We start from the raw sequence: 27,895 nt of genomic DNA, 5'->3' as shown, positions 1-27,895 counted from the left end.
GCCAACAAGGGGGAATTAAAACTCTGTATGCATATTATGGCCCTGGGCAACAGTAATACATACACCCATAAATGTCAATATAGTTCTAGAATTGGAGAACGGGTGTACAGATGGACGAAATGTGTGCATTCCGGCTGCCCAACTGAACTGTAGTTGTGGGGGGAGAAGTCACTAGAGGTGGTTTTGCACTAGAAGTGATTTGTGCCAACTGTTTACTTATCGATGTAGGGAGGAGGTGGGAGTGTTCTAGACCCCACATCCTATCAAACAATTATTTCGGGGCACATACCTTCAAGGCATCATGAAACACAGGAACACCAGGGTGATGGGTACAAGCATCTGAAAAACAAAATTAATTTGGGTTTTACAACCAAATCTTCAACAGTACATCCAATGGAGCGCACTTATTCCTCTCTTGGCCTGTAAATGGCTTTGAATCCGACCATTGATCTCGATTGCAATTTGGATTTACGGACTGATATGAAATAATCATTACATGGCTGCAGCCACCTATATATGGAAATGTGCCTGGACCACGCAACTGCGGGACATGAGCTAAACACTCATTAGGATAATTATTTGTACATTAATTGAGTTGTCTGCATAACGTGGCGCGGACATGAAAATTATTTACTTACAGTGGAGATTTGCACTTGCAAGTCAGCAATTGGGTCGAATGACCCTTAACAAACTGGTAACTAGTAATATCACTACTTACAGCCACCTCAATCTACAAATCATTAAGTACAATTACATTGTTTGGATTACAATCAAGAACATTATTTTCTTTTTCTTAGTGCCAGTGGCAATCACCGATCCAAAAGGTACCCCTACCATTATATTTTGTAATTGGCTTTTGTGACTCTGAGTGAGCACACATGTTGAACTATCCTAGCCTTTTCCTAACAGGAATTCTGTTTTGTTTTGTTTATTTTATGGTTCTTTGTCAATTCCATCCTCTGCCATGATTCTACTTGCAACCTACTGCTGTCAATGGATGATGGATATCCTTTTTCTTGTGTTATTTACAATGATTTTATGGATGGTTTTGCTTTTTTATGTGCCATTATTTAATGATGCAATAATGGTTGATATAATCAATGGTTAACCACCATCAACTAACTTGTGCCTTCTGGTTGGCCTGTTATACAATGCACTAATGTATAAAAATTGATGTTTATGTGATCTGCAGCCTCAGAGAAAGAACCTGAAGCTCGAAACACTTGTTAGGCTGTGTTGAAACTAATTAAAACATATACAACTTTTGCAGTGATTTCTTCATAATGAGTGTGCAGTGTGGAAGCAACCACTTCTTTTGAACTACCACTGCATACACACAGGACACACTACGCAAGTTGCCACTCCATGAGGTCCAGGCATCCAGTATGCAGTGTAAAAATTGCAACCAATCCCCATACCCAGGAATCCAACATGTTATGCAATAATCACAAATAGCACAAACACATCAAAGGCAACAATGTCAAACCTAATTCACCCAAGGGCACATATTTTGCGGTGCATTGCACCCACCCAGTCAAAAGGAGCTACGGGCGTAGCACAAGCAAGACGCCACACGCTGTACTACAGTGTAAGTTTCAATGTTCATGTCATCTTCACTGTACTCCCCTTACACCATTGCTGTACCGGCACTGGCCGCTTGGCCCTCACCCACACACAAAACACTACTACAACCCATCTTCTACTACTCATGTCATGTGTAATGCACTCCCCAGTAGCACCTGCCAACTTCCACCCTGTCCACACCTTCACATGCAAGCATCCGTGACATTGTGTTGCCTGTGCCAAAGGGTATGTAAGTAGCTGTATACATTATCCATATTGCACATTTGTAATCCAGAAGCCTTCCTTCCACAGCGCAATTTGTTACATTACCTCATGCAAAGGTCGTACTAGGGCCCAACCAAAGTGACAGCTCACATGGGAAATGTCCCTGTATTACTGCCTCCAGTGACCCACTGTAATACGCAAGTTGCTTGTGTCCCTATCCCTTTTTTGTGTCAATACCACCGTCTTTACTTTTCCATCTGAATGTGAGAACAGATTAAACTTTTCTTTGAAATTGGGAGTTGCTAACACTGGTGCATGTGCTAACTTGTGTTTTAGCTCAAAGCTTTAGCCCATTTCAGCTGTTCATTTTATGTGACTTTGGTTTTTCTGCGCTTCTTTTAATGCTTGCAACAATGGCCTGGTGTATGTGGAGTAATCAAAAACCCAGGCTCTACAATAGATGCACAAGCTCAAAGACTGCTGCATCACTTTCACTGTTTTTGTTTTGGAGTCTTGTGTATGGCCTCTACTCTTTTTGGTGTTATTTTTCTTCCGTCTGCTGACACAATCTGACCCAAGTACACCACTTCTTTTTGACAGTATTGCAACTCCTATCTGTCCACTTTGTATCCAGCTAGCAAAGTCAGTAGAGTCCCTTCTACACTCCTCTATCGGGCCGCACACCAATAAGTCATCAACGTACTGTATTACTGTGCCAAGAACCTCCTAATTGCTGGAGTCCATTTCAATTACTTTGTTGAAGATGCTCGGCCCTTCGCTGTACCCCTGAGGCATTCTAGTATGTTTGAACTGGGTCCTGCAAAACGTAATGGCGGTGAGATACCTCAAGTCTGGGTTTAGTGCAATGACATTTTTTTTTACTCTTTATTCATTTAAAGAAATACAAAAATAACATTCATAAAATGTTTTCCACCATCAACGTTTTGCTACTTCAGCACATCTAAACATACTAAGCATTACTATATTTCATTATCTGATCTATAATAATCAGTTCAGTACATTAGCACAACCCGAACAGCAGGGATATCAAAGCCAGACACAATACACAAAAGACAATACTCCCTATTATTCCCTACCCTTTATGTCTTATCAACTCTCCCCTATTAAATACTTGCCTCAAATATACAATTCATCAAATGGTCCCCAAATCTCTAGATACTTCCCGTCTTGTTCCTGTTTTCCAAACATAACTTTCTCATAACTAGGCAGGACTCGCAGATCCGACAACCAACCTTCCACAGATACCACCAACACTGTTAATCCACCCACTATATTCTCTAGCTATCATGCATCTCCCAGAGATTGAAAGCAAAATTGTTGAGTATGGGGACATAGTTAACTACTCCCAATATCATATCTAATCTATTCAGAACCTCACTCCAAAATCCCACCACTCTCGGACAGTCCGATAACATACGTAATAAGGTACCCCTTTGTGCCCCAACACAGATCATCAATCAAGCCTAAACTGGCCATCCTCCCGGTGACCAATACAAACGGCACAAAACCCTTTGACGTATGTATCTTAAACTGAGATCCAATTTAGAATTCGTGCCAATTCTCATTAAATTGTCCCAATTATTTCTAGCTATATCCTTGGCCAGTTCCCTCACCCATGCCCGTCTTAGATTATCCCACGAATTCACGCATGAAGACTCCATTGGCATAAACTTCAAGACTATACTTGGGGGGTTGGGGGGGGGGGGGGGAGTAAAATATATTGCAAGCGGTCAGCCTCTCCTTCATAGGTTGAACATTCTCTGTCTTTGAGCGAGCAGAGATTCTAGTTCCACAAAACCACCATGTTCGCTTATCCCTAAACCAAATTTCGCCCTAAGAACACCAAATGGGATCATGTGTCCATCGCTCCAAACATCACTCACCCTCAAAATACCTCCATCGCCAACACAGAGTCTTATTCCTAATCTGCAAACCTAAATTGTGCCATAATGACGCCTCGTAATGAATCCACATACTCTCACCTCCATTGGTCATAAAAGGATCTCAATGCCTCTCCAGTTACTTCTGTTGTAGGCAGTTTAGCTGCCAAACTCGGCATTTACCCCATTGTATACACACCTCGCAATAAGTATGGCCGAAATGTCTACTTCTCTATACACATCCACAGTGGTAGATCATCATTTTCTTCATTAAAGTATAATGCAACTTTCTTCAACACAAACCCTTAGCGATAACTCCAGAATCGGACATCCAAAGAACCCTTCATGAACTGTCCGAGTCAGAACAGAACGTGGGATTTGAGGTTTCTTGCTTTCACAAAAAAAATGTAAAAATTGTTTTAAAAAAATTATAAAAAAACAAAGTTTTAAAAAGTGTCATCAATGCCCCCAATTACCTTCTTGGTGAATTTAAGCGGAATCGATTGGATGATATAAAGAACCTCTTGGGTAGGAGCACCATTTTGATTGCATTGATTCTAGCCCAAAGACCAAGAATTAAACAATCCAATTTCAGTATATCCTTGCAAATTACCACAATTATCCTGGTCACATTAAATTCCACCATCTTTTTCAAATCTCGAACTAAATAGACCACCAAATACTTCACACTTTCCATAGCCCACTGACAAGTCTATGAACTCAGGTCACACCGTGGCGGAGTACAACCCCCACCTCCTCGATTATACTCTTAAGTTTAGCATCTCCCTCACGTGGATTGGCCAAAATTATAGTCATGTCAGCCGTGTTACATAATACTTTGATTTCCTTGTCCCCTACTCTGAGCCCCATATTTCTTGCTCCTGCCCGATATAAGTTATCAATGACTCGAACGCCAGATTAAAGAGAAGGGGTGATAAAGGACACCCCTGCCTAGTACTCCCTGGTCAACGGAAACGAGGCGGAAAGCACTGCATTTGCCCATATCCTTGCACCAGTCGGAGTGCAAAGATTTGATAGTCCTCAAGAAAGCATCCCTGAAACCCATCTGAGGCGTATGGTCTAAAAAAATTAAAATAAAAATGTTTTAAAAAAAGAAAAACAATTGACTATCAAAAGCTTTCTCAGCATCCATAAAGATCAGTAGAATATTTTCCACTTCTTCCTTAGGGAGCCCGATTAAAAAAAAAAAGGGGATCTTTCTTATATGGTCATATCCATACCTCCCACGCATAAATCCAAACTGCGAATGTCCAATCAATCTTCAAATGCATGTGTTCGATTGGCTAGTATCCTGGTAAATCTTTTGCATCCACATTAAGTAATGATATTGGCCTGTAGTTCTCACACTTTGTATGATCTTTACCAGGTTTCAGGATCACTGTAATACAAGCCTTCTGCATTGTTAGACACATAACTCCCTTTGTCATAAAACTATTACATAAACTGCATAACAGCGCTAATACTGGTCCAATAGCTCTGTAGAACTCGACTGGTAGAACATCTAAACCCGGGGATTTGCCTACATTAAGTTGATCAATAGCACGTAACCGGCTGATCAATCGTTAATGCTTGCTCATTTGTCAGCTTTAGCAAATCAACTTTCCTAAAAAAAATTAAAAAAGCCCTCCAGTTGGTCCGATGTTGGAAATTGAGATTCAGTGTACAACGATGTGTAAAATATCTTAAACTATTGGATATAGCCTTCCTCTTGACCATTGGTATTCCCAGTTCATTCACTAATTTTTTAACATAAGCCTTACCTATTAAACCCTTCAATTTGTTCGCCAATAACCTGCCACCCTTAGCTCCTTGTTCCCAATACTTCTGTTTCATATAAAAACAGACCTTTCTCACTCTGCATATCCATTTCACTCTTCAGAGAATCCCTTGCCCCATCCATCTCCACCTTATCCTTATTATCCCCAGTCAATTGGAACTTCTTCTGTAGTTCTCCCAACCTACTCTCCAAATGCCTCAATTCCGCCATTCTGGTTTTCATCGTGCGAGATGTAATATTCATTAACGCCACCCTAACAGCCGGCTTGAAACTATCCCTTACAGCTAGTTCATCAGCCGACCCTTCATTTATCTCATATAAGGAGTCGACAAATAATTTCAAAGATGTCATATATTTTAAAAGATCAAAATGTACTATGTCTTTAAACGCCATCTTGAAATGTCCGACCTTGTACCACCTAACTCTAATTTTAATTTAATCATCAAATGATCCGATATGCTGCGCTTCAATATCCTTGCTTCAACTGCCATCCCAACAAGCCTTTTGGAGATTAGAAAATAATCTATTCTGGAAAACGAATTATGTACTGGTGAAAAGAAAGAACTTCCTCTCTCCAGGATGCAAGATCCTCCATATAGCAACAAAGTCCAAACTACTCAGAAGATCATCAAACACTCTACTTGCGCGCTCCACCATATACCGGCACTGCTTCGATCGATCCAGCCTATGATTCAGAACGCAATTAAAATCTCCCTCCAATATAATGTGTTCACCAAGCATACGCCGCAACATAGATGTTTTCTTTTTTTTTTATCCCTGCAGTATAGGGACCAAAGATAAAGCCAACTGTGATGACATTTCCCTCATTCTTTATATCAACTAAGATTACCATTCCTTCATCATTCATGGTCACCTTTTCCACACAAATATTTAATCCCCTGCAAAATAGTACTCCCACCCCCCTTGATTTTGAAACAAAACAATTTAACAACACCTTATTAGATCTCGTGTTGACTCTTCCAGCAAATGAATTTCTTGTAAAAGAACATCTGCATTTTCTCTCTTTAATCTCAGCATTATCTCCTTTCTCTTGCAAGGATTATTTAAATCCTTTACATTCCATGAACAGTATGTCAACTCATTCATCACACTACCAACTCCTACTGCCTTTCATTTCTCCTTTATACCTCTCCTGTCCCTTTGGCCATTACGATCAGAACTTTAAGATCCCTCATGATCCAGACCATACACAAATATACTGTACTCTTTGTATTCTGAATAAAGGAACAAAACCAAGACTAGTTGCATACTTCCATATACCAATTTCCAACGTAACACACACGTATACAATAAACAAGGAACAACAAACAAATAAAAATGACTCCCATAACATTTTTACCTTAACATTCTGCGCTACCACAGAATAATTTTGAGCTATCCTATTTACACCACTACAATTGTTCGGAACTATACTCCCCCCCCCCCCAGTCTGTGCCTCTACTTATTAGCTTTATACAATTAGGACTTACCCCATCCCATTTTAATATTAACACTCCATTAGATTACTTTCCATCCAGATTTACTGCTTTTAATAACAACATCATGCTTCGGTGATATCATTGATACAGTCTAATTTAGCCCTACAATTAACCTTATCAGTGTAACAAATTTTCTACTACTTGCATAATACCATGATAGTTAGAACATGAGGTGTCAACCTACATTGGTTGCTTCGTTATACCAGTCTCCCACGTAAATGCAATTGTATCATCTATCATTATACCTTCATGTTCTATTACGCTTACCCTACTCCATTTTTCTCAGATATTCCTCCCCAAAAACCTCTAGTATGCTTCAAACAACTCCCAATATCTACACTGAACGCATATTTATATTTACCTATATCATTACCCACAGAGAACTGATACAATAAACACATTATAATCATGCAGGATGCCTTCCTTGACAAGTCATCCAGCAACATTTCTCTCCGTACTAAGCAATCACATCCCTATCTCAACCCGTGCCCCAATATCTCCTGAAGAGCAGTCCACACACTTTGCAGAGTGCCACCATGTTATGACCATAGATCACCTAAACAGTATTATCCAGCCCTTAGACGTTTTCACACATATATAGTTTGAACTCCTATGAATAACTGTAGACAATTCAAAACCTGTATGAGCTGACTCTTCCAATCATACTGCCCCCAACAATCCAGAAATGACCTCATATCCTAGTTAGTAAAAGCATCCCACCTCTCGTCAGAGTGGTCTTAATCCCCCCCTACGAAGATTATCACTGTCAGCCCCTAACATCATCCTGGGTCAGGATAGTATAACACATGTAAACCATCCAGACGAAGGAATTCATGCACAACCCAGCATATAGACCCTCAGCATTTCCTAAAACCCAAGCATGCGTGCCCTATCCAGGCGCGCCAATGCCACCTAACAGTATAACTTACCTTACCCCCCCCCCCCTTTTCACACCTTTAACCATTTTCATGAACAAATATCAGAGGAAAACCTTCACGAGACCCAGAAAGTTCTGCTGCATGGAGCATCACAATCCGAAATATCAAAACACTGAGCGCTGCAACACAACATTGTCAGTACGAGGAGTAACGTGTTAACTGCCCCTTTCATTTCTAACTATGAGCTTCTTAATAGAATTAAATATATCTGATGTATACATCCAAACATGCTAATCATATTTTCAGTTTCTTGCTTTGTTGCTGAAGTTTTGAAATACATAGAATACATGGCGTGTTTGTGTGCCCAACATTCTTAAGTTATTGGTCTATTATGCTACCAAAATTAAGTGATTCACATACATACAATCCTATTTGTTTGTATCCCAATTCTGCATTATAGGCCCTACACACAAAATACTGGCCTGTCTCGGTTAATGGAAGAAAAAGGGCCTGCTGGACTTGAAAGGCCGTTCCTTTTCTGTGTTTTGTGCGCGAAAGGGGCAAAAACTACAATCCCCATGAGGCTATGGGGCGGAAGTTGGCCGGAATGAGGGAGGTACAGTCAACTGCTATTTAAGAGCTCCTTCGGCCCGTGCTGCCTGTTGGCGATTGATGGCGTGGCAGGCACAGGCCGGAGGGAGCAAGTGTTCAGACAATGCGCGTGGAGGGAACTCTTCACGGAGGACCTGGGTCTGGCGCTGAATTCATGTGAAGCCGGGCCCGGTGGTGAAACATTGCAAGACTAAGCAGTTTCTGTTCCTCTCTGGGACGGAGCAAAGCACGGCGGAGACCGTACAACGCGGGAATATCACTGCCTGGGGAGATGCCGGAGAGCCCACCCAGGCCTCAGTTAAGTGCTGACATTAATGTATGGTGTGCTTAAGCAGGTTTTCTTCCGTGAGGGGTGTAGTTCAGATTAACAGAAACCCATGAATGAAACTCACGCACAACAGCGCTGGATTACGTGTGACTTAGAAAACGCACATGGGTTGCAACCAAGCAATATGAAAGCTTAGTAAAACGCTGTTTTCAGAACTATTTAAACATCCGCTAGAGCGGAGGCAGTGGGCAAGGCATAACTTAACACTGTTTGTTTGAGGCTGCTCATTGTTCATTTTCATGTTGTATGAAGTCACCATGTTTTCAAGTCATGTTGTGTCAACAATATGTTCTGGTGCCGCAGTAAGAGCGGGTGAGGCACACGCTGGGAGCATTATTAACTAAGAAGTACTTGCCTGGATATTTCATTCATTGTGCAGGAGCATTACAAGTGTCATGTTACATTTCATCAAAGCTTCATGTGCTTATGTTTGTGGCTCTCTCAGGAAACATACAAATGCAAGGTGAAGAGTCTGTATTCTAATTAAGAAGGGTACTGACATACTTAGGAGCTTAGGGTGAGAGGCAGGTTATGCTACATGTTCTTTGTCTTGTATGTTATCCACTTCCCCTTTTCCGGTTACCCTAAACACCCCCTACCTATCCACAACCTCTCCCTAACCCACCTCCCCCCTAAGCTGCCTCGGAATGCCTGTGTGTATAACAATCAGGAGCCTGTGCCAACCAATGTGGGAGGGGTCAACTACATTTGGCTTCCGTGGCTAGGAAGGAGTTGTGTGATACTCCAGGGGTGTCACATAATCACCAACCCCCAAATTAGGATAATTAAGCCACCCGAGCCAAATTGAGTCCGGTCCACCTTTAACAGAGGTGTTAAAGGCCTCACAGGATATCCAGACAGAATTGATTCAGTCTCGACAGGAGACTGCCAAGTTGAAGATGCAAGTTAGTGGTTTAGTTGCTCAAGGGACACCACTACATGGGGAGGCAGCGGCGCCATCATCTGCAGGGTCGTCTAGTCGGTCCAGTACTATGGTGGTCCAACAGTTGGGGGTACCCTTGGCAGCCCCCGAGAGTTCTCTACATTTCTGACACAATGCAAGTTACATTTTATATGCAAACCTACGGCATTCGAGGCCGCCCAAACACAAACCGCCTTTGTCATTTCCTATTTGACTGGGGGTGCCGCAGCATGGGCAATTCCGCTTGTACAAAAGGATGAGCCAATCTTATATGACTGAGGAGGGGCTGTAAGTGGAATCTGCACAATTGTTTGACCGAGGAAATGCATCCTTGTCTCAGGATAAGGAGCTACTAGCATTGAGACAAGGTTCTAAAGTCTTAGTAACATATGTGGCGTAATTTAACCATTTGGTACTGGAAACAGCGTTGCCGGAACCCAAGCAAGCCGTGTTAATTTAACGAGGATTAAAGGATGAACTTAAGGGTGCAATAGCTCATGTAGAACCCGAGCCAGAGTCATGTAGTGCCTTAACTGATTTAGCCCTGAGGTTGGACCATGGGCTGGGGGAGCGTAAGGGTGAGAAGAGAACAGAAGGAATGCCCTTTGTACGCCTAGAAAGGAGCAGGGAAGGTGGAGGACTTTCAGGTGGGCAACAGGGGGAGTCCATGCAGATTGGGAATGTTTGGGGCCCTTTAATGGTAGAGGAAAAAGGAAGTCCAATAATTTGTGCTTGTATTGTGGGCAATCAGGGCATTTCATCCGCAACTGTCCCAATACTCCCACCCCAGGTGGGGGAAAAGAGGTGGGGGTCGGAAAAGAAGGGGCTTGGTAAGTGGGGGGAACGACTATACTGAGCCAGTAGGAGATCGAGATACCTTCAGGGGTGGCTAACACTATGCAGATCAAGGCCCCTCATTTACATCTACTAGTGTCTTTGATTTTTGCGAACAGCAAGGAGATGGTGTCATCGATGGTGGATTCTGGGGCCACAGGAAATTTCATTGACATAGCACTGGTTACCAAGTTAGGAATTCCCCCAAGACCACTCAGACTCAGGAAGCGTGAATGTGGTGTGGTGAAGGTCATGAAGAGGCAATCACATTTGATTTGATAGCAGTCCACAATTCAGGGTTATTTTGGGAATGCCCTAGTTAGTGGCACATAATCCTTGCATAGATTGGCAAGGGAGAACTTTGACCTTTGAGAATGAGCAGTGTGCATCACATTGGATGGGTGTAATGGGACCAACTGCCTTTTTTGATTGAAGGAGTTAACCAGCAGGTTCATATTGGGGAAGGAGTTACTTCCCTGCCTGTAATTTATCAAGAGTTTTTTTGGGGTTTTTGACAAGGGAGGGGCATCTCAGTTACCACCCCATAGGCCATTTGATTGTGTGATTGGGTAGGAACCACAGGCAAGGTTACCTTGCAGTCGGGTGTATGCCTTATCTGAGAAAGAGACACAACATCTGCGGACATACTTAGATGAGAAGTTAGCCTGTGATTTTATCAGACCTTCCAAGTCGCCCATTTAATCCCCTTTGCTCTTTGTGCCGAAGAAGGAGGGCACGTTAATGATCAACTATAGGGCATTAAATAGGATAACCATTAAAAACTGCTTCCTGCTACCCTTAATTTCTGTATTGCTAGATCAGGTCAAGATGGTGAAAATGTATACTAGGTTGGATTTGAGGGGCACGCATCATCTCATCAGGGTGAAGGAGGGTGATGAGTGGAAGACTGTGTTCAGGACAAAATGTTTACTTGAATATTTGGTGTTGCCCGTTGGGTTATGCAACGCCGCTGCTGGTTTCCAACATTTTATGCAGGAGGTGTTACGAGAATATTTGGACTTGTTTGGGATTATGTACATAGATGAGGTCTCGATTTTTTCTGAAAGTGAAGAACTGCATGTCCAGCATGTCAGAGCAGTTCTGACTCGATTACAGGAGTATCATTTGTTTACCAAATTGGAAAAATGTGACTTTCATGCCACCAGAGTGGAATTTTTTGGGTTTCATTTTGACACCCTCAGGGATGGTTATGGATGAGAGGAAGGTGCAGGCAGTAACCCAGTGGCCGGCACCTCAGTGTATGAAAGACATGCAGTAAACTTTGGGTTTTGCCAACTTCTATCGAAAGTTTATCCATAATTTCTATGCAATTATCACGCCCATTACTAGATTGTTAAGAAAAGCAACCAAGGTTCAGTGGGATCAGGAGGCACAGGACCCCTTTGAGAAATTAAAGGCTGCTTTGGCTGAGGTTCCGATTCTTGGTCATCCTAAATTGGGGAAACAGTTTCAGGTGGAGACAGATGCCTTCAATGTGGCTGTAGGGGCCATCCGGGCCCAGGAAGATGAGGAAGGTGTGCTTCATCCTGTGGTATATTTCTCTCGCAAATTGACACAATGATGCCATCATGGATAAGAATCTTCTGGCCATTAGGGAGGCTTTTTTTGAATGGCGTCATTACCTCATGGGGGCCCGACATCCTGCACTGGTCATCACTGACCATAAGAATTTACAATTTGCCGGCCCTCATCCCAAGGATCCTCAGCACAAGGATCTTTTTCCTGCCTGGAGCCTGTGCAAAACTTCACACAGGACCTCCGAGGGGCAGGAGCCCTCTACACTGCAGGAGCAGTGGGTTAGCCTTCCAGGTGAGCCCATCCACGCACAGGTAGGCGCCCTGCCTATGCTCCAGCCCCTTTGAAAACAAAATATTCTGCCACGAAAAGTGCATCATCCATGCCCATCATTGAATAGCAGTAGCACAGAATTCGTTTTAAATACAAAAACGAGCTACAAAGTGCAAGTTAAGCATTTCACTCCGAATCTCCATTGGAACACATGAGGTGTTCCTATTCCATCATGGCCGCCGCCTTTCTGCTGCTACAGCGACCACATGACCTGCATCTGTGTCCCTATTGGCCCAATCTACCTATTCAGGGCTAATCACACGCCGGCAGGCGAATGCCGGCCCTCTGTCCAAGGATCCTCAGCACAAGGATCTTTTTCCTGTCTAGAGCCTGTCCGGAGGCGGCCGAGGCAAGCGGCAAGGACCCTGCTAATACTCCGGTAAGCTTGCCCTGACCTTGCAGTTCGCCCACACCTCCCCAAGATACTGCTAATTGACTTCTTTCCCTCGTGTACACCTTATCACTCGTAGTCCACTATCTACTTCCCAGCCTTCCCACCCTTTGTTCTCCTCATGCTGTGCACCCCACCTGTGCCTTGGTCATCACCGACTTATGGACAATTGCCCATTCCATCTATTATTTTAACTTGCGGGCTGCCTCTGCTACCACTTCACGCTACACAATTGCCCACCTATCTGGTTTTTTTTGTAATGTGGACTATCTGCCCTTCATCTAGATATCTGCATTTCTAACACATGTGGAAGAAACTAGCCAGTCAAAACCACATTACCACTCAACTCATATTCACTGATATGTGCACACCTTCCATACGATCTTGCAGCTTAGCCTATCAGTCTGTAAATGTCTGCATCTGCTTCATCGTGCCCCTGCCTAGCCTGCAATGAGCCTCGCTGTTATGCCTAGTTTATCACACTCTGCATTGCCACCTTTGCGATTGCCTCTAGCCCACCGTGCCTTTGACAATGCTTTTGCCGCTGCCCCTTACCTTAGCCTTGTGCACCGTAGCCACTGCATTTAGACTTGACACTGTATCTAGCCTTCCGCGCCTGTCACTGTAGTTAACATTTGACACTGTATTTGCCTTTATGTGCCCCGATACTGCATTTGACACTGTTCATGCCCTACCAGTTGTAGCATTGCCCCTTGCCTGCATCCGCCACGATTTGCTTATAGCCTTGTGATTTGCATTACTAGTATGTTCCTCATGCGTCACGCTACCTTGCTGTATGTCTGAGCCCGGCAACCTACTCATCTGATGCCCTGTCTGGCGCCTCGCATCTTTATCAAATGCATATCTAGTTGCCCAACTCTCCTGTTGTGACTGCTATTGCACTGCATATTCAGCTGCACAACTGCCTTGCCTTTGAATGTTATTGTTTACCCAGCTACTTAATTGCCATGCTGAGAATGTTGGACTCCTACCCCGAGTCATACAGGCTATTCAGGAACTTCCTCTAAATAATTTCTCCTGCAATAAAGAAACCTAGGCTGTCCTATGTTGCAAGAAAACACCCGGCCCCAACCTAGAACGCTAGCACCAGCATAGGTTATGTTACTTAGACTGCCTACCCAAAACCCCAAAATAGCTATGCCAGCCTGGACTATACTCATCAGGCTTCCCTTTTGCCTGGTACCGCTCGACCTACCGTGCACAGGATCGCATTTCCTCTCCCACCCCAACGGTCTTAGCAGGCCAGCATGTCCTAGACACCATCCTATCACATGTCCCACCCCATTCCTATCTAATCATAACACATTCTAGCCTTTCCACAGTCAAACCCACCCCATCGTAGATACTTGCACCATCCAAGAAGAAACTCATGACTATCCCTTGCACTCCTACCCTGAATAACAATCCCATCAGGAACTCCTCTCCAAGCTTAGGCATATTGAGACGTAACTGCCTCAGACCTAGGACACACCACCTCGCCTCTTCCAAACTCAAGTCCAAGCAAAAGTAAAAGCAAACTCAAACTAGCCATTCCAACCTCACATACAACAGCATCTCCCGAACAGCCTAATCCCTGTTCTAATGCCTCCTCCCTCCGCACATTCAACAGAAAACCACGCCAACCTACCACTGAAACAATCGAAGGCACACTAATCAACGCAAGATCATTAGTCGGCCATGACCTAGACATAGCCGACATCTCGCTAAACCATCTAGACTTCTTAGCTATTACCGAGACCTGGCTCCACGCAGCTTCAGGTTCTACACTAGCGCTAGCCATCCCAAATGACTACACCATCTACTGCATGCATAGACAAACAGCCAAAGGCGGAGGAGTAGCCTTCATAGCAAGAAGCTCCCTTAACGTAAGACGCATACTAAACCAAACTCTCCCATCTGCAGAATCACTCACCATCAAACTATCCACTACTCACACAAGCACAATTACCATCCACCTTATCTACAGGCCATCGGGCCCCCATTTCTTCATTTAATGAAGACATAGCGCTCCTGCTCTCCAACAACACCAAACCCAACTCACAGATACTCATACTAGGTGACTTCAATCTGGGCTACAATGATGAGAAAGATGACAAAGCAAGCGCAGTCGCAAACACTATCTCAGAATTAGGACTCACCCACCACATCACTCAACCTGCACATAACAAAGGCCGCACTCTAGATTGGATTGCGCACCTCAACTGCAACACCTCCATCCTATCCAATACACCATGCGCCTGGACTGACCACCACCTCATCACCTTCACCATCAACAAAGATAAACAAACACCGGCACCCCTTCCCAGCGCTCCACCCACACTCACAAGAAACAGGAAAAACATCAGTCGAGAAATTCATCCCTTTACTCCAACCTATCATTGACTGCATACCCACCATCACCAACCCCACAGAATTAGTAGACCTTTACAACACAACCATTCTTAAGGCCATCAACACTGTAGCACCACTCAAATTACGAAAAGCCAAACCACGCGCACACCTGAACTCCAGGTTCACACCTGAATTAAAAACTCTCAGCAAAAACAAAACCAAGCCGAATCAGCCTGGAAACAGTCTCTCTCTGCTAATAATAAAACATCCTATTCCTTAGCCTCTAACATCTACAAGTCAGCAATCATCCAAACAAAAACATTTATAACTAGAGAATTAGCAAAGCCAAATCCAACCCCAAAGAGCTTTCAATATGCTTCGAGACCTCGAGTCCCCATCTCCCATACCCGACACATGCACCAAAGACATCTTGTGGTGTACCAACATACAAGAAGCACTCCTATGTTACAATCCAAAATTGAGTCAAAGAAAGAAAGCCTCACCTTCGAAAACAATCCCACCTCACAAATGTATGGGAGGATTGGTCCAAGAGACCCCCCTCCCCTGCAGCCTCTCTCCCTTGTGAAGTCCATGGCTCGTCGGGGGTTCCCCCTGCCACCAGGGCCCAGGTGGCGGGTGGACCACTGGATGAAGATATTGACCAAACATGCTGTATTAAGCTAGGCCCTGGAAACCATTTTGTGAAATCAAAATGGCATGAGCCCTGTGCACCGCCGCACCGCCCCCACCCTTGGAGAGTCTCACTTGTCCCTGCGGCCGCAGCTCCCTGGCAGATCCGCTGAGAGCCCGTTCCCACGAACAGACCGACATGAGCTAGTGCTAGATGCAAACACTAACATTCACCTTCCGCAGTGTATCAATGCCCTCAGCATGACCCGGCCAGCAGGGCCAGGGTGGAAAAGAACTGTAAAATGGTCCGCCGACAAAAGTAGAGACCCACAATCTTAATATGCAAACTGCCTGTGATGAAACTCTTCTCTTCAGGACTTTTTTGATTAAAACATGTAACCTCCAGGAAGATGGCAGAATGTGTGTTTATATGGCATTCTGGTTGAAGTGCCCACATCCCCGTAGCTATGTGCAAATAGTAAAAATGTCCCGGGGTTTTCATGTGATATGTTTCACCGAGAAGAATGCACTCCAAGGTCCTATGCCATAACTGAACTAATGCTGCTAGAGTGCAAAGGAAGACAAGTGCAACCACATTGGGAGCTCATGTAAAGTGTGCATGAAAATGCACAAAATGTATTTGAATGTCCAAGCTCACCATGTGTCACTGCCAACAGTCTCATTGGCCAGTTATTCCTGCGTGCTCCACCAACCTTACTACTAACTCGCTTACCGTGCATGTATAGAAATGTAACAAGATGTCGTGGTTGTTAAATACTTAAACATATAGATATCAATTGCAAAATGGGTATAGGTAACACATTTGAAATGGCCATGTAAAGGCACTAACAATATAGAAAACATAAGCGTTGAAAAGAATCAATGAGTATTGTACATTATATGAATGTTTTTGCCTCTTTCACATAATCTGCAACACACAAGGAAAATACCATTATGGGCATATCCAAGGCCATTCCCCCTTCCTCCCCATTGAAGCCTGCCAGACGGAAAGCAGAGGCCTGTGCTGCTCTGCCTCACCTCCCCCAATTCGGCTGGAGCCGCTTCAAGCATTCACGTTCCCCCGCAGCTCCCAGGGCCGCGGCTAGCCACCTGAATTATTTACAACCCAGCAGTAAAACCCGGCCATAAAAACGCAGGCCCGAAGGTGCCCTTTCTTAGGCTCCATGACCCACCAGCTCACCCCAGGTTAATGGCCCGTGCAAAATTAGGACACCCAATATTATAGCAACACTGTAGGAACACTTTCATAGTGACTTACAACGAGACATGATAACTTGGACAGCTCGCCCCTTGCCCCGAGACCCAACCTCGCGGCCTATGATACCCGGTCAACAAGACGATGGTAACCATGTATTGATGTATCACCAAAAGACCCCACTCTAGGTGCATTCCTCCTGTGTTGCATTAACCTGTAGAATAACCTATTGGAAGATTTACCGGGGAAGATAATATTGCAATATTGAATGAATGCGGTGTGCGTGGCCTTAGGGCAGAAAGCCAAGAAAGACGTTCATCACTGACACTGATCACGGCTGGCACAACAACACTGCCCGGATGAGCCCAGCTGACCTGCCCGGCCCGGCCCACGTGGGTAACCAGTGGCGTCCACCAACCACGGCAAACCACATCACAGCTGCACCTATAGTTAGTTGTCGCCACCCAATCCCCACGAACTTGTGCCCCTATAGTGTGTAGGTTCTTATGACGCATTTTGTAAATATATATGCCTCTCTTTGCTATTGTCAGACAGAGCGCTCTCGGAGTTTGCAGAGTCCTTTGCATGCCCTATTCTGACTTATATAAACTCCCATTAAGCTCACCCGCACTTTGTCTTAGCCTTATTGCCATCCTGGGAGAGTCCATTATTGTCTCTCATTGTGGGGAGGATCGTGCTATCTGGGGGCGCTCGCCTTCACTACCCACACCACACGATCGGATAATAACCTATTTGAATTATCCACCATCACTACAAAGGAGGATGAAGATATAATAAACTCTCTCAAAGCCTCCAAAATGTCAAGGGGACATCTGCCCAGCCCCAGTTATCAAAGACGCAGCCAAACACCTTGCCCCTTTCATCACCTCTCTTATAAACTCATCCTTCACATCCAGTATAGTACCCAATAACTTAAAGGACTCTTGGGTTTTACCTCTACTCAAGAAACCCACTCTAGACCCCAACGTACCACCAATTACTAATGTGCCCATCCTGCTGAAAATCCTCGACAGAGCTGCCTACCTGCAGATTCAGAAACACCTAGAGAAAAATAACTTGCTAGGACTAAGAAAATCGGGCTTTCAACCCAAACACGGCACAGAGACAGCCTTGATCGATCAAAACACAAATGGACAATCTCAAAGACAATGGCAAACTAGCCCTTCTTCTCCTCCTCCTCAACCTTTCAGCCGCTTTTGATTTGGTAAACCATGATATTCACTGCAAACATCTAACCTCAGAAGCCTAATTATCTGACAAGGCCAATGCCTGGATCCAGTCCTTCCTGAATAATAGATCCATGAGGGTCTTTGATCCCACGGCAGCTGCTGAACCGGCCCCTGTCACTTGCGGCGTCCCCCAGGGCTCCCGTGTTTCCCCCACATTATACAATGTGTTTACAAAACCTCTCTTCTACATACTGGACCATTTGGTTGTCATCTAAACGAATTACGCAGATGACACTCAAATACTCATCCCACTAACAGGCGACTATAACACCACACTCAACAACATTTACTCCATTATCCAAGAATGGATGGCCAACCACGGACTTTGCCTCAATGACGACAAGACCAAGCTTCTTCTACTAGGCTCCCAATCCAGACTCAACAACCCCGACAAACTTTACCAGACATTCACCATTGACAGTAACAATATCCCTGCCTGCAACAGTGTTAAAACTGTGGGGATTTAGCTTGATTCCTCCCTCACATTGACTAGACAAATCAACGCCATCTCATCTGCCACCTCTTACACATGTAAGCTCATCAATGCCAGCAGACCTTACCTCTCGAACTCTTAACTGCACTACACTAGCCAGAGCACTAGTACTCTCAAAAGTCGACTATTGTAATGCGCTCTATTTGGGCACCAGCCGAAAGAACATCAACAAGCTCCAAGTTATCAAAAATAACGCACTAAGATCAGCATTGAACAAACCCAAACACGAGCACATCTCTAAGGCTAGACGCTCCACTCAATGGCTATCCATACCTCAGAGAATCGAATACAAAACACTCTCTCTCACACACAAATGTCTATTTAACCAAGCACCTAGATACCTTTCGGACAATTTCACGTGTCACACCCAATCTCGCCTAACCAGATCAGCCCAAACACAGTGCTTAAATATCCCCAGATTGAAGCTCCAAAAAGCAGGCGGCACAAGCTTCACTGTTTTTTCACTGATTTTGGGGTAACCGAGTAATGGCAAGGCCGATGCCCTCTCCCAGCAATAGAATCAAGATGGGCAGGGGCAGGTGGAAATAAGTATAATTCTGGTGGAAAAGATTGTGGGGGCTGTAACGCAGGTGGTGTTGGGGGAAGTCAGTCAGATTTCCCCAAGGAGGAGTGGACAGAGTGGGTACAGAAAGAGAAGGGCAAAGTCCTACGAAAAGGTCTACCTGATCACGGGGGGGGTGTGGGGATGAGGCGGGGAGTTGTTTCTTCCTAATTAGGCTCCGAGGAAGAAGGCATTGTTCTGGTGACATGATTCACCTAGGGTGGGACATAATGATGTGAGAAAGACACAGGATATGGTCCAACGATATTTCTGGTGGGAGGGGCGAGCTTCCCAAGTACAAGAGTATGTGAAGGGATGTGAGACTTGTGTATGATCCAAGGCAGATCATTTAAAGAAGGCAGACCTGTTGCAGCCACTAGCCACTACTATGGAACCTTGGGCTTGTGTATCCATGGATTTTGTAACTGAATTGCCTAAGGATGAAGATTGTGACACCTTCTTGGTGGTAGTGGACTATCTAACTAAACATTTTATACCATGTGAAGGAATTCAAAGTGCTGGTATATTGGCAGATTTATTATTGCAGCACATAGTCAGACTGCATGGGTTATCAAGAACGATTATGTAAGATCGAGGGTCACAAATTCACCTCTCGGTTTTGGCATGCTTTCTGTAAATTGCTCGGAATCACTTGCACACTATCCACTAGTTAAATCCACAAACAGATGGTCAAATGGAGAGAGTAAAATCAAACCATGGAGCAATATTGGAGATGTTTTTTGGCTGGAGGCAAGTCCTTGTGGGTTCGGTCTCTCGGGTTGGCAGAGTTTTGTTACAACGCCAAACATGATTCCCTAGGAATGTCTCCTCATTTCTGTTTGTATGGTCAGGATTGTCAAATGTTACTGGAAGAGGTGCCCCAGTTTAATAAGATTCCGGCAGTAACTGAACACACACAAGAGATTGAGATACAAGAGCAGGCACACAAAAACCTGGATAAGGCCAAGGAGAATTAGAAGAAACAAGCAGATCGAAAAAGGCGTGGTAGCCCTAAATATGTGGTTGGTGATCGGGTGTGGTTGTCCATACAGCATATTAAATTGTTTGGATCACAGAAATGTTTGCCCTGCTTCATAGGGCCTTATAATGTGGTTAACTGTGTGTCTGATATAGCAGTCAGATTACGACTGCCTATGCAAAATTCATCCAGTGTTCCACTTTTGTCAGATTAAACCCACAGCTCCGGGTGTGGTGACAAGAAAGGCTGCAGAGGTGATGAAAGATGGTCAGGAGGAATTCGAAGTGCTGAAGATTTTGGACTCCAGGTGGCGTGGGGAATGACTCTGGTACCTCATATCCTGGGTGGGTTGTAGGCCTGAGGATGACTCTGGGAGTCGGCTGAGGCGGTACATGCAGACCGTTTGTCAAGACAATTTCATCGGGTGCATTCGGAAAAGGTCGATCCAGGGAAGGGCCCTAGAGGAGAGGGTAATGTAAGATAAAAAGGGCCTGCTGGGCTTGAAAGGCCGTTCCTTTTCTGTGCTTCATGCGGGAAAGGGGTAAAAACTACAATCTCCATGAGCCTTTGGGGCAGCAGGTGGCTGGAATGAGGGAGGTGCAGCCAACTGCTATTTAAGTGCTCCTTCAGCCCGTATTGCCTGTTGGGGACTGTTGGCGTGGCAGGCACTGGCCGAAGGGAGCAGGTGTTCGGACGGTGCACATTGAGGGAACTCTTCACACAGGACCGGGGTCTGGTGGTGAATTCAAGTGAAGCCGGGCCCGGCGGTGAAACGCTGCAAGACTACAGTTCCCGTTCCTCTCCGGAACAGAACAGAGCACGGCATAGATCATACAACGCGGGAATATCACTGCCTGGGGAGGTGCCGGTGAGCACCCCAGGCCTCAGTTAAGTGCCGACATGAATGTATGCTGTGCTTAAGCATGTTTTCTTCAGTGAGGGGTGTAGTTCGCATTATCAGAAACTCTTGAATGAAACACACGCACAACAGCGCTGGATTACGTGCGGCTTAGAAAACTCACATGGGTTGCATCCAAGCAATAGGAACGCTTATTAAGTAAAACACTGTTTTCAGAACTATTTAAACATCCGATAGAGGGGAGGCAGTGGTCAAGGCATAACGTGAAGTAACGCTATGTTTGTTTGTGGCTTCTCATTGTTCATTTTCATGTTGTATCAAGTCATCATGTTTTCAAGTCATGTTCTCTGTCAATAATATGTTATGTTGCCGCAGTAAGAGCGGGTGAGGCCCACTGCGGGGTCATTACCAACTAAAAAGTACTTGCCTGGATATTTCATTCATTGTGCAGAAGTGTTACAAGTGTCATGTTACATTTCATTCATGCTTTGTGTGCTTAGGTTTGTGGCTCTCTCAGGAAACATTTACGAATGCAAGGTGAAGAGTGTGTATTCTAATTAAGAAAGGTACTGACTACTTAGGAGCTTAGGGTGTGAGGCAAGTTATGCTACATGTTTTGTCTTTTATGTTATCCACTTCCCCTTTTCCGGTTACCCTAAACACCCCCTACCTATCCACAACCTCTCCCTAACCCTCCTCCCCCCGCCCCAGTCTGCATCGGGTGCTTGTGTGTATAACAATCAGGAGTCCGTGCCAACCAAGGTGGGAGGGGTCAACTACATTTGGCTTCCGTGGCTAGGAAGGAGTTGTGTGATACTCCAGGGGTGTGACAGTTAGATGAATTGATGTACTCTGGAAGGTTTTCCCTTTCTCTTCCCCCTCCTTTAAAAGAGAAAACGTTCAGGTCACCTTGTTCACACAGTGACAGCAGGCTGAGTACAATAACCTAACCCTCTTTCGTGTCCGATTCAAAGGTAGTAGGCCGCCAAGCAATGTGCGCATTTCCAGTACTGATGGAAGAAGAAAAAAAAAACGACTGGCCTCTCCCACTTTTCATGTATTCAATTGAAGCCGGCAGTGTGAGAGGGATGTTTGGTTGTGGTGTTTTGCCTTAATCAATATCCTGGTTCTACAATGTTAAACGCCCTTGTTTCCGATTTCGGGCAGAGTCCGGGACTGAAGGTTCATATCGCCCCATACCAGGGTGATCTTTTGGTAAGAGGAGTAGTGCTGAATGCAAGCCTTCCAATCACTGTCTGCCTAACAACATGGGCTCTGGAACCCTACATCTTGTGCGCACTCATACACAGGACACCATAGTTCGCTCCTGCTTTCCAGCCGCAGTTCAGTCCCGGCTCACAAAGAGCTTACCTGCTACTTTACCAGTCTACCGAACAACATCACACGAGTGGTCACACGCCTTGCTGCTCCATAAAATCCAACATAAGCCCCATGCGAATATGCTAGCCGTAATCCCACTGACACTGGGAGTGCCGAGTCACACTCTGTGCAGCCACTCGATGCATACACTTCCTTATGACGCTGGGCCATGTGATACAAGGCTCTTTACTCTAGTGACTCCGAGCCACAGAGCTTAGAAAAACAATTCGGAAACATTGGTTAACGGTTCCCAGCATCCATGTTTAACAATTAATATATATTGTTATTAAAAATACATTTAAAAAAAAACAGATAGAGAAATACATGAATGTAAAACGTTCAATGCTCACACCAGACCAAAGGTTCCACTTAAGAAAGCCTCATCGTTTTTACAGTCATTAAAGGAAAACAAATGGCCATCCTTTACAACTTGTAATATCGCTGTATAGACCATGTGATATTTGAGCTTCTTGCTTTCTCCTTTGCTACATAAAAAGGAAGGAGTTTAATCTAGAACATCACAACTCAAATCCCCAAAAATCATGACTCTAGGACCTCCCCACGAGAGATCACTGAGTTCACGTGCTTTCTTCAAAATCATTTCCTTAACTGGGAGTCTCAGAAATTGTGCCACAAAATGCCTAGGTCTCGGACCAGGCGCCGGCTTGGGTCCCGAACTCCTATGTGCTTTATAGATGGTTGATATAGGGCATTTAGAACGTGCTTAATACCCAGAGGTTTCTAAGTGCGGACCCGGGGATTGAACCCGTGTTGCTCTGTGTCGTCTTGCGTCCAAGGACTAGCACATTGTCCCAGAGTTATCCTCTTTCCAACTCCAGTATGGTTTTGGGATCCAGTTTAAGCAGCGCGATTAGGGCTTTCTCCGCAAAGTCCATAGGATTGCCTTTCTCAATATTTTCCAGGAGACCAGCAATCCTGACATTGTTTTTCCTGTGAAAAATGTTCCTGTTCAGAGATCTTCAGGAGTAACGTATTTCTTAATTGCAGATCTCTTATCTGATCCTCCATTCAACACCTGATCATCCATTTCAGAAAAGTGGGCTTCAACTCTGATAATATTTGATGACCGTTCCACGTATCTCTCTTCAGCATTGGATACCTTCTCCTTTATCTCAGCCACATCTAATGTAACCTTAGTCAAAAGTTACAGTATCTTGTCTTCTCTCTCACCCGAGGCCTCCTCTCCACTTCCCTTTTGCCTTTTCGCTGGCTGAATTGTATCAGTGTTTCATTCAGCCAATATAATGAGAGTTCAGTTCAGGTACAGGAACTGAGCTTTCATGCAGCTATCCCTTGAGCTGACAGTTTGTTAGGATGTGCAGTGTTTCCAATGTTTACCTGTTAAACCATGAGTGTATAATATTTACTTCACTATGTCTATTGTCACTTAGATACTATAGAACATAGACCTGCATCTTATGTAGCAGGGTTCCAAGGAGAGCCAGTGAAGAAGCAGGGCCTTAGTGGGAAGATTGTACTCCTCCTGCTGGGGGTCGTCTTATGTCATCAACTTGCAAATAAAAGGTTCTTTACCTTTAAACTACTGGTTATGTGAAAGCCTCCCTTTGTACATAACATTTGGCGACGAGGATTTTGACTGGGACCCGGAGGACGACCCCCAGCGCCTTTTCTACAGATCTAGTGTGCTGGCTGTGGAGCGGAGCCAGCCTGACTTGCCTGAGGGAGGGCCTTTTTCAGTGGATTATTGACGGCCTGACATCCAGTGTGTGGCATCCACCGGAGGGACATTGCTAGCGCCAGAGGAAAACCCCTGGAGGCTCCGTGGTCTGTGGGAGCTGGAATTGGACCCCTGCAACTTTGTTGAACGTGGAGACCGGGCTGGCAAAGACACGGCTTTGGCACTTTTATAATTGGATTTTGGGTTGTGTGTTTTCCGAGCGGCCATTGGACACCCTGGCCCCACACTGAGCAAGGTTGATAAAGGAGTCGCCGCCGATGACCCTGGTGAGGCGCTCCAGGGTGAGTACATAACCAAGCAGCTATCTTTTAATTAGTGTCACCTACCTGTTTGGGTGGGAGCTCTATTGGTTAAACCAGAATTGCAAGCTTGTTATTCTATTCTGCAACTTTGAGACATGGCAAATGTGCCTTCTCCTGTGTTTTTTCTGGCAGTGCCAGGTGAACCCAGGGTTAGATGGGAAGACTGGAAGGAAGGATTCAGCAAATATGCCTTAGCAGTGTTTGGTGCCAACTACTCCAATGAGCGCAAGGAGGCATTGCTATTTCACTGGGAACTGCAGGCCAAGAGGTCTTAAAGAGATTGCCGGAGCCTTCTGACATTTTGGATGCTGGTCCATATGAAAGGACATTAGCCAAACTGGACAGGCATTTTAGAGTGGAGGAGAACATTATATTGGAAAGATATAAATTTGCCACGAGAGAGCAGAAGAATGGGGAAAGTATCGAGGATTTTGTCACGGCTTTAAGGGGCTTAGCAGTGAAATGCAAATTCACTCACTGTCAGGATGAGCACTTGAGAGACCAGCTAATGATTAAATGTTCCAATGACAGTATTAGGAAAGAACTATGGAAAGAGAGGAACCCCACTTTGGATCGAGCAATTGAGATAGCGAAAATGGTGGAACACACAGATAAGTGCATTCAAGTTCTTCAATCGGATACTGTGAACAATGGTAAACCCAAGTTGGATGAGAGTCAGGGTTCAGTGCTGAAGGTGTCAAAGGTTGTTCAGAGGCAGAGTACGTGGAATCCAAGACGCGCCTCGCAGAATGCTAAAAGGAGCGAAGAGAACAGACCGGCAACTGGCAGAGGATGGCGTCAATGGGTTCCTGCAAAAGATAGCAGAGGAATTCCCAAAGACATGAATTCTTTCAAGATGGTTAGGGATTCAGGGCAATCCAGAGGTTTTCCAGGGAGAAGATGCTTTAGATGTGGAAGCTTGTCGCATATAGCCTCGGATAAGGATTGCTTTGCTATTCATATCATATGCAATGAGTGTGGTGTGAGAGGGCACATTGCCCGATGTTGTAGAAATTTTAATGCTGGGTCAAATCAAGTGCATGAAATAAGTGCAAGTTATGAAGATGAGTCATATTGTGAGGATGGCAGAGAAGTGGTATTTACAGTGAATGCTGTCAAGGGCAGAGTGAAAATGCAGAAACCTTATGCTGAGGTTGTAATTCGAGGTGTACCCGTACGCATGCTAATGGATAGTGGTGCTGACTACACCTTGATAAGTGTGGAAGTGTGGAGGAACAAATTCGATAGTTGTACTCTGTGGGAAAATACTGTTAAAGCAAATGCTTATGGAGATGTTCCCATAGATATTATAGGTTGCTTTGATGCTGAATTACAGTTTAAGGACAGGAAGGCCAAAGGTTGTGTGTATGTTACCAACAGAGGGGGTGAATTGTTGTCATGGAGTGATCAAGCTGAATTGAAGATAAGGCTTGAGGCAAGTCATCCCGAGCAGGTAATGTCTGTTGCGGGAGGAGAGCCCACAGAGATACAAACCACGTTATCTGGGAAATTGGGGTGTCTTAAGGGCTTTGTACATGTAATTCGCCTAAAGAAAGGAGCTGTCCCTAAGATTGCAAAACTGCGAACTATTCCTCTTGCTCTTAGAGGAGATGTAGAGGAAGAACTCAAGAGAATGGAAAGAGATGGTGTCATTGAAAAGATAGAAGCATCTGAATGGGTCAGTCCTATAGTTGTAGTCAGAAAAGGCAATGGGTCTTTGAGGCTCTATATAAATCTTAGACATCTAAACAGCATGGTTGTGGCAGACAGGTTTCCTCTTCCCCGAATAGATGATTTGATGGTGGGAGTTTGCTGGGTCAAAAGTGTTCTCCATACTAGATCTTAAATCGGCCTACCATCAGGTTGAATTGCACCCTAATTCCAGGGATCTCACCGCCTTCATCACCCCGATTGGATTGTTCAGGTGTGTTCGCATGCCATTTGGTTTGGTCTCAGCCGCAAGTGTGTTTCAGAGTATTATGCATAAATTACTTGGGGGTGAAAAAGGGGTGATGTGTTATCAGGATGATGTTCTTGTATGTGGGAGCGATGAGAAGGAGCATGATGTTCGTTTGAAAAGAGTTTTGGATATTTTGAAGGAGGCAGGCCTCACCGTTGCCTTGGAAAAATGTACTTTTAAAGCCAACAAAGTGGTGTACCTGGGTCATGAGATCACTGGGGAAGGGGTTAGATCCAAGGAGGAGGCTATTGAGGCCATAAAAAGAATGGAGGAGCCTAAGTATAAAGGGGACATACTATAGTTTTTGGGACTGGTGGGAGTTTTACGGCACATTTGTCAAGGGGTTAGCAGAAATGTCGAGGAATATGAGATTTCTCACTCGCAAGGGAGTCGTTTTTAAATGGTGTGACCGGTGCAAGAAAGAATTTTTGATGATAAAAGAGGCTATTGTCAATGCTCCCATTTTGAAAATATTTGAGGAAAGTAAACCCACATTGCTTTTTGTTGATGCCAGTGATTATGGTGTTGGGGCTGTTCTGATGCAGGAGGATCAGACAGGTTTACAGACTGTGGCTTTTGCGTCCAGGTCTTTGAAGGGCCCAGAATCTAGATATTCAGTTATTGAGAAGGAGGCTCTAGCATGCGTTTGGGGTGTCGAGAAATTTAAAAGATTCTTGTGGGGGAGGAGTTTCACCATTTGCACTGACCATAAACCCTTGGTTGGAATTTTTACGAAAGGTGGTTTGGAGGGAGTGTCAAGACGCATTATGAAATGGGTCACGGCATTGCAAGGGTTACAGTATACCATGCTCCACGTAAAGGGGGAGGTTAATGTGGTTGCAGACGCCTTGTCTAGATCTGTCCAGAGGGAAATTTCTGACGATAGTGACTTTACAAGTTCAGAGGAGAGTGCAGAAATATTCCAGGTGCATGAAACATTAAAGAAAAGTGAGTGGGATGTGTCTTGCACGGAGGATGTTGTATATCAAGGAGTTCTTACTCTGGCTGCAGAAGGTAAAATTAAGAGCCACAGGGGCGAGATGAATGGTTTTGCCAAAGTGAGGGAGGAGCTATGGATTCAGGATGGTTATTTATACAAGGGTCACCAGATGGTTGTGCCAGTCGGTATGAGGAAGTCTGTCTTGGAGTTGGCCCATGTTGGGCATTTAGGTCTGGCCAGGACGAAGGGACTTGTGAGGTCTGAATTTTGGTGGCCTGGTATCGACAAGGACATAGAGGAACAAGTCAAAGACTGTGTGGAATGTATTGAGGGAAACAAAGGCTTGAAAGTGCAAAATGTTCCCATGGTAGTGAGGGAGTCCCCGCGTGTCCCTTGGGACGAAATTGCGTTGGATCTCCTCGGTCCATTTAA

General features: G+C 44.7%; 1 protein-coding gene across 2 annotated transcripts in view; it reads right to left on the bottom strand.

Moving 5' to 3' along the window:
• The window catches only part of CHORDC1 (cysteine and histidine rich domain containing 1), a 232,117-nt gene that overhangs the window by 175,571 nt on the left and 28,651 nt on the right, over positions 1-27,895 (bottom strand). For both annotated transcript variants that reach the window (XM_069639393.1, XM_069639394.1), the window contains one exon: positions 290-339. In XM_069639393.1, the coding sequence (XP_069495494.1) occupies positions 290-339 (50 nt within the window). The remainder of the gene's footprint in view (positions 1-289; positions 340-27,895) is intronic.

This window comes from Ambystoma mexicanum, chromosome 7q, assembly GCF_040938575.1.
Source record: "Ambystoma mexicanum isolate Mex_15411 chromosome 7q, UKY_AmexF1_1, whole genome shotgun sequence".
NCBI lineage: Eukaryota > Metazoa > Chordata > Amphibia > Caudata > Ambystomatidae > Ambystoma > Ambystoma mexicanum.
Note: the sequence above shows the minus strand (reverse complement) of the source record. Positions and strands in the feature narration are given on the sequence as shown.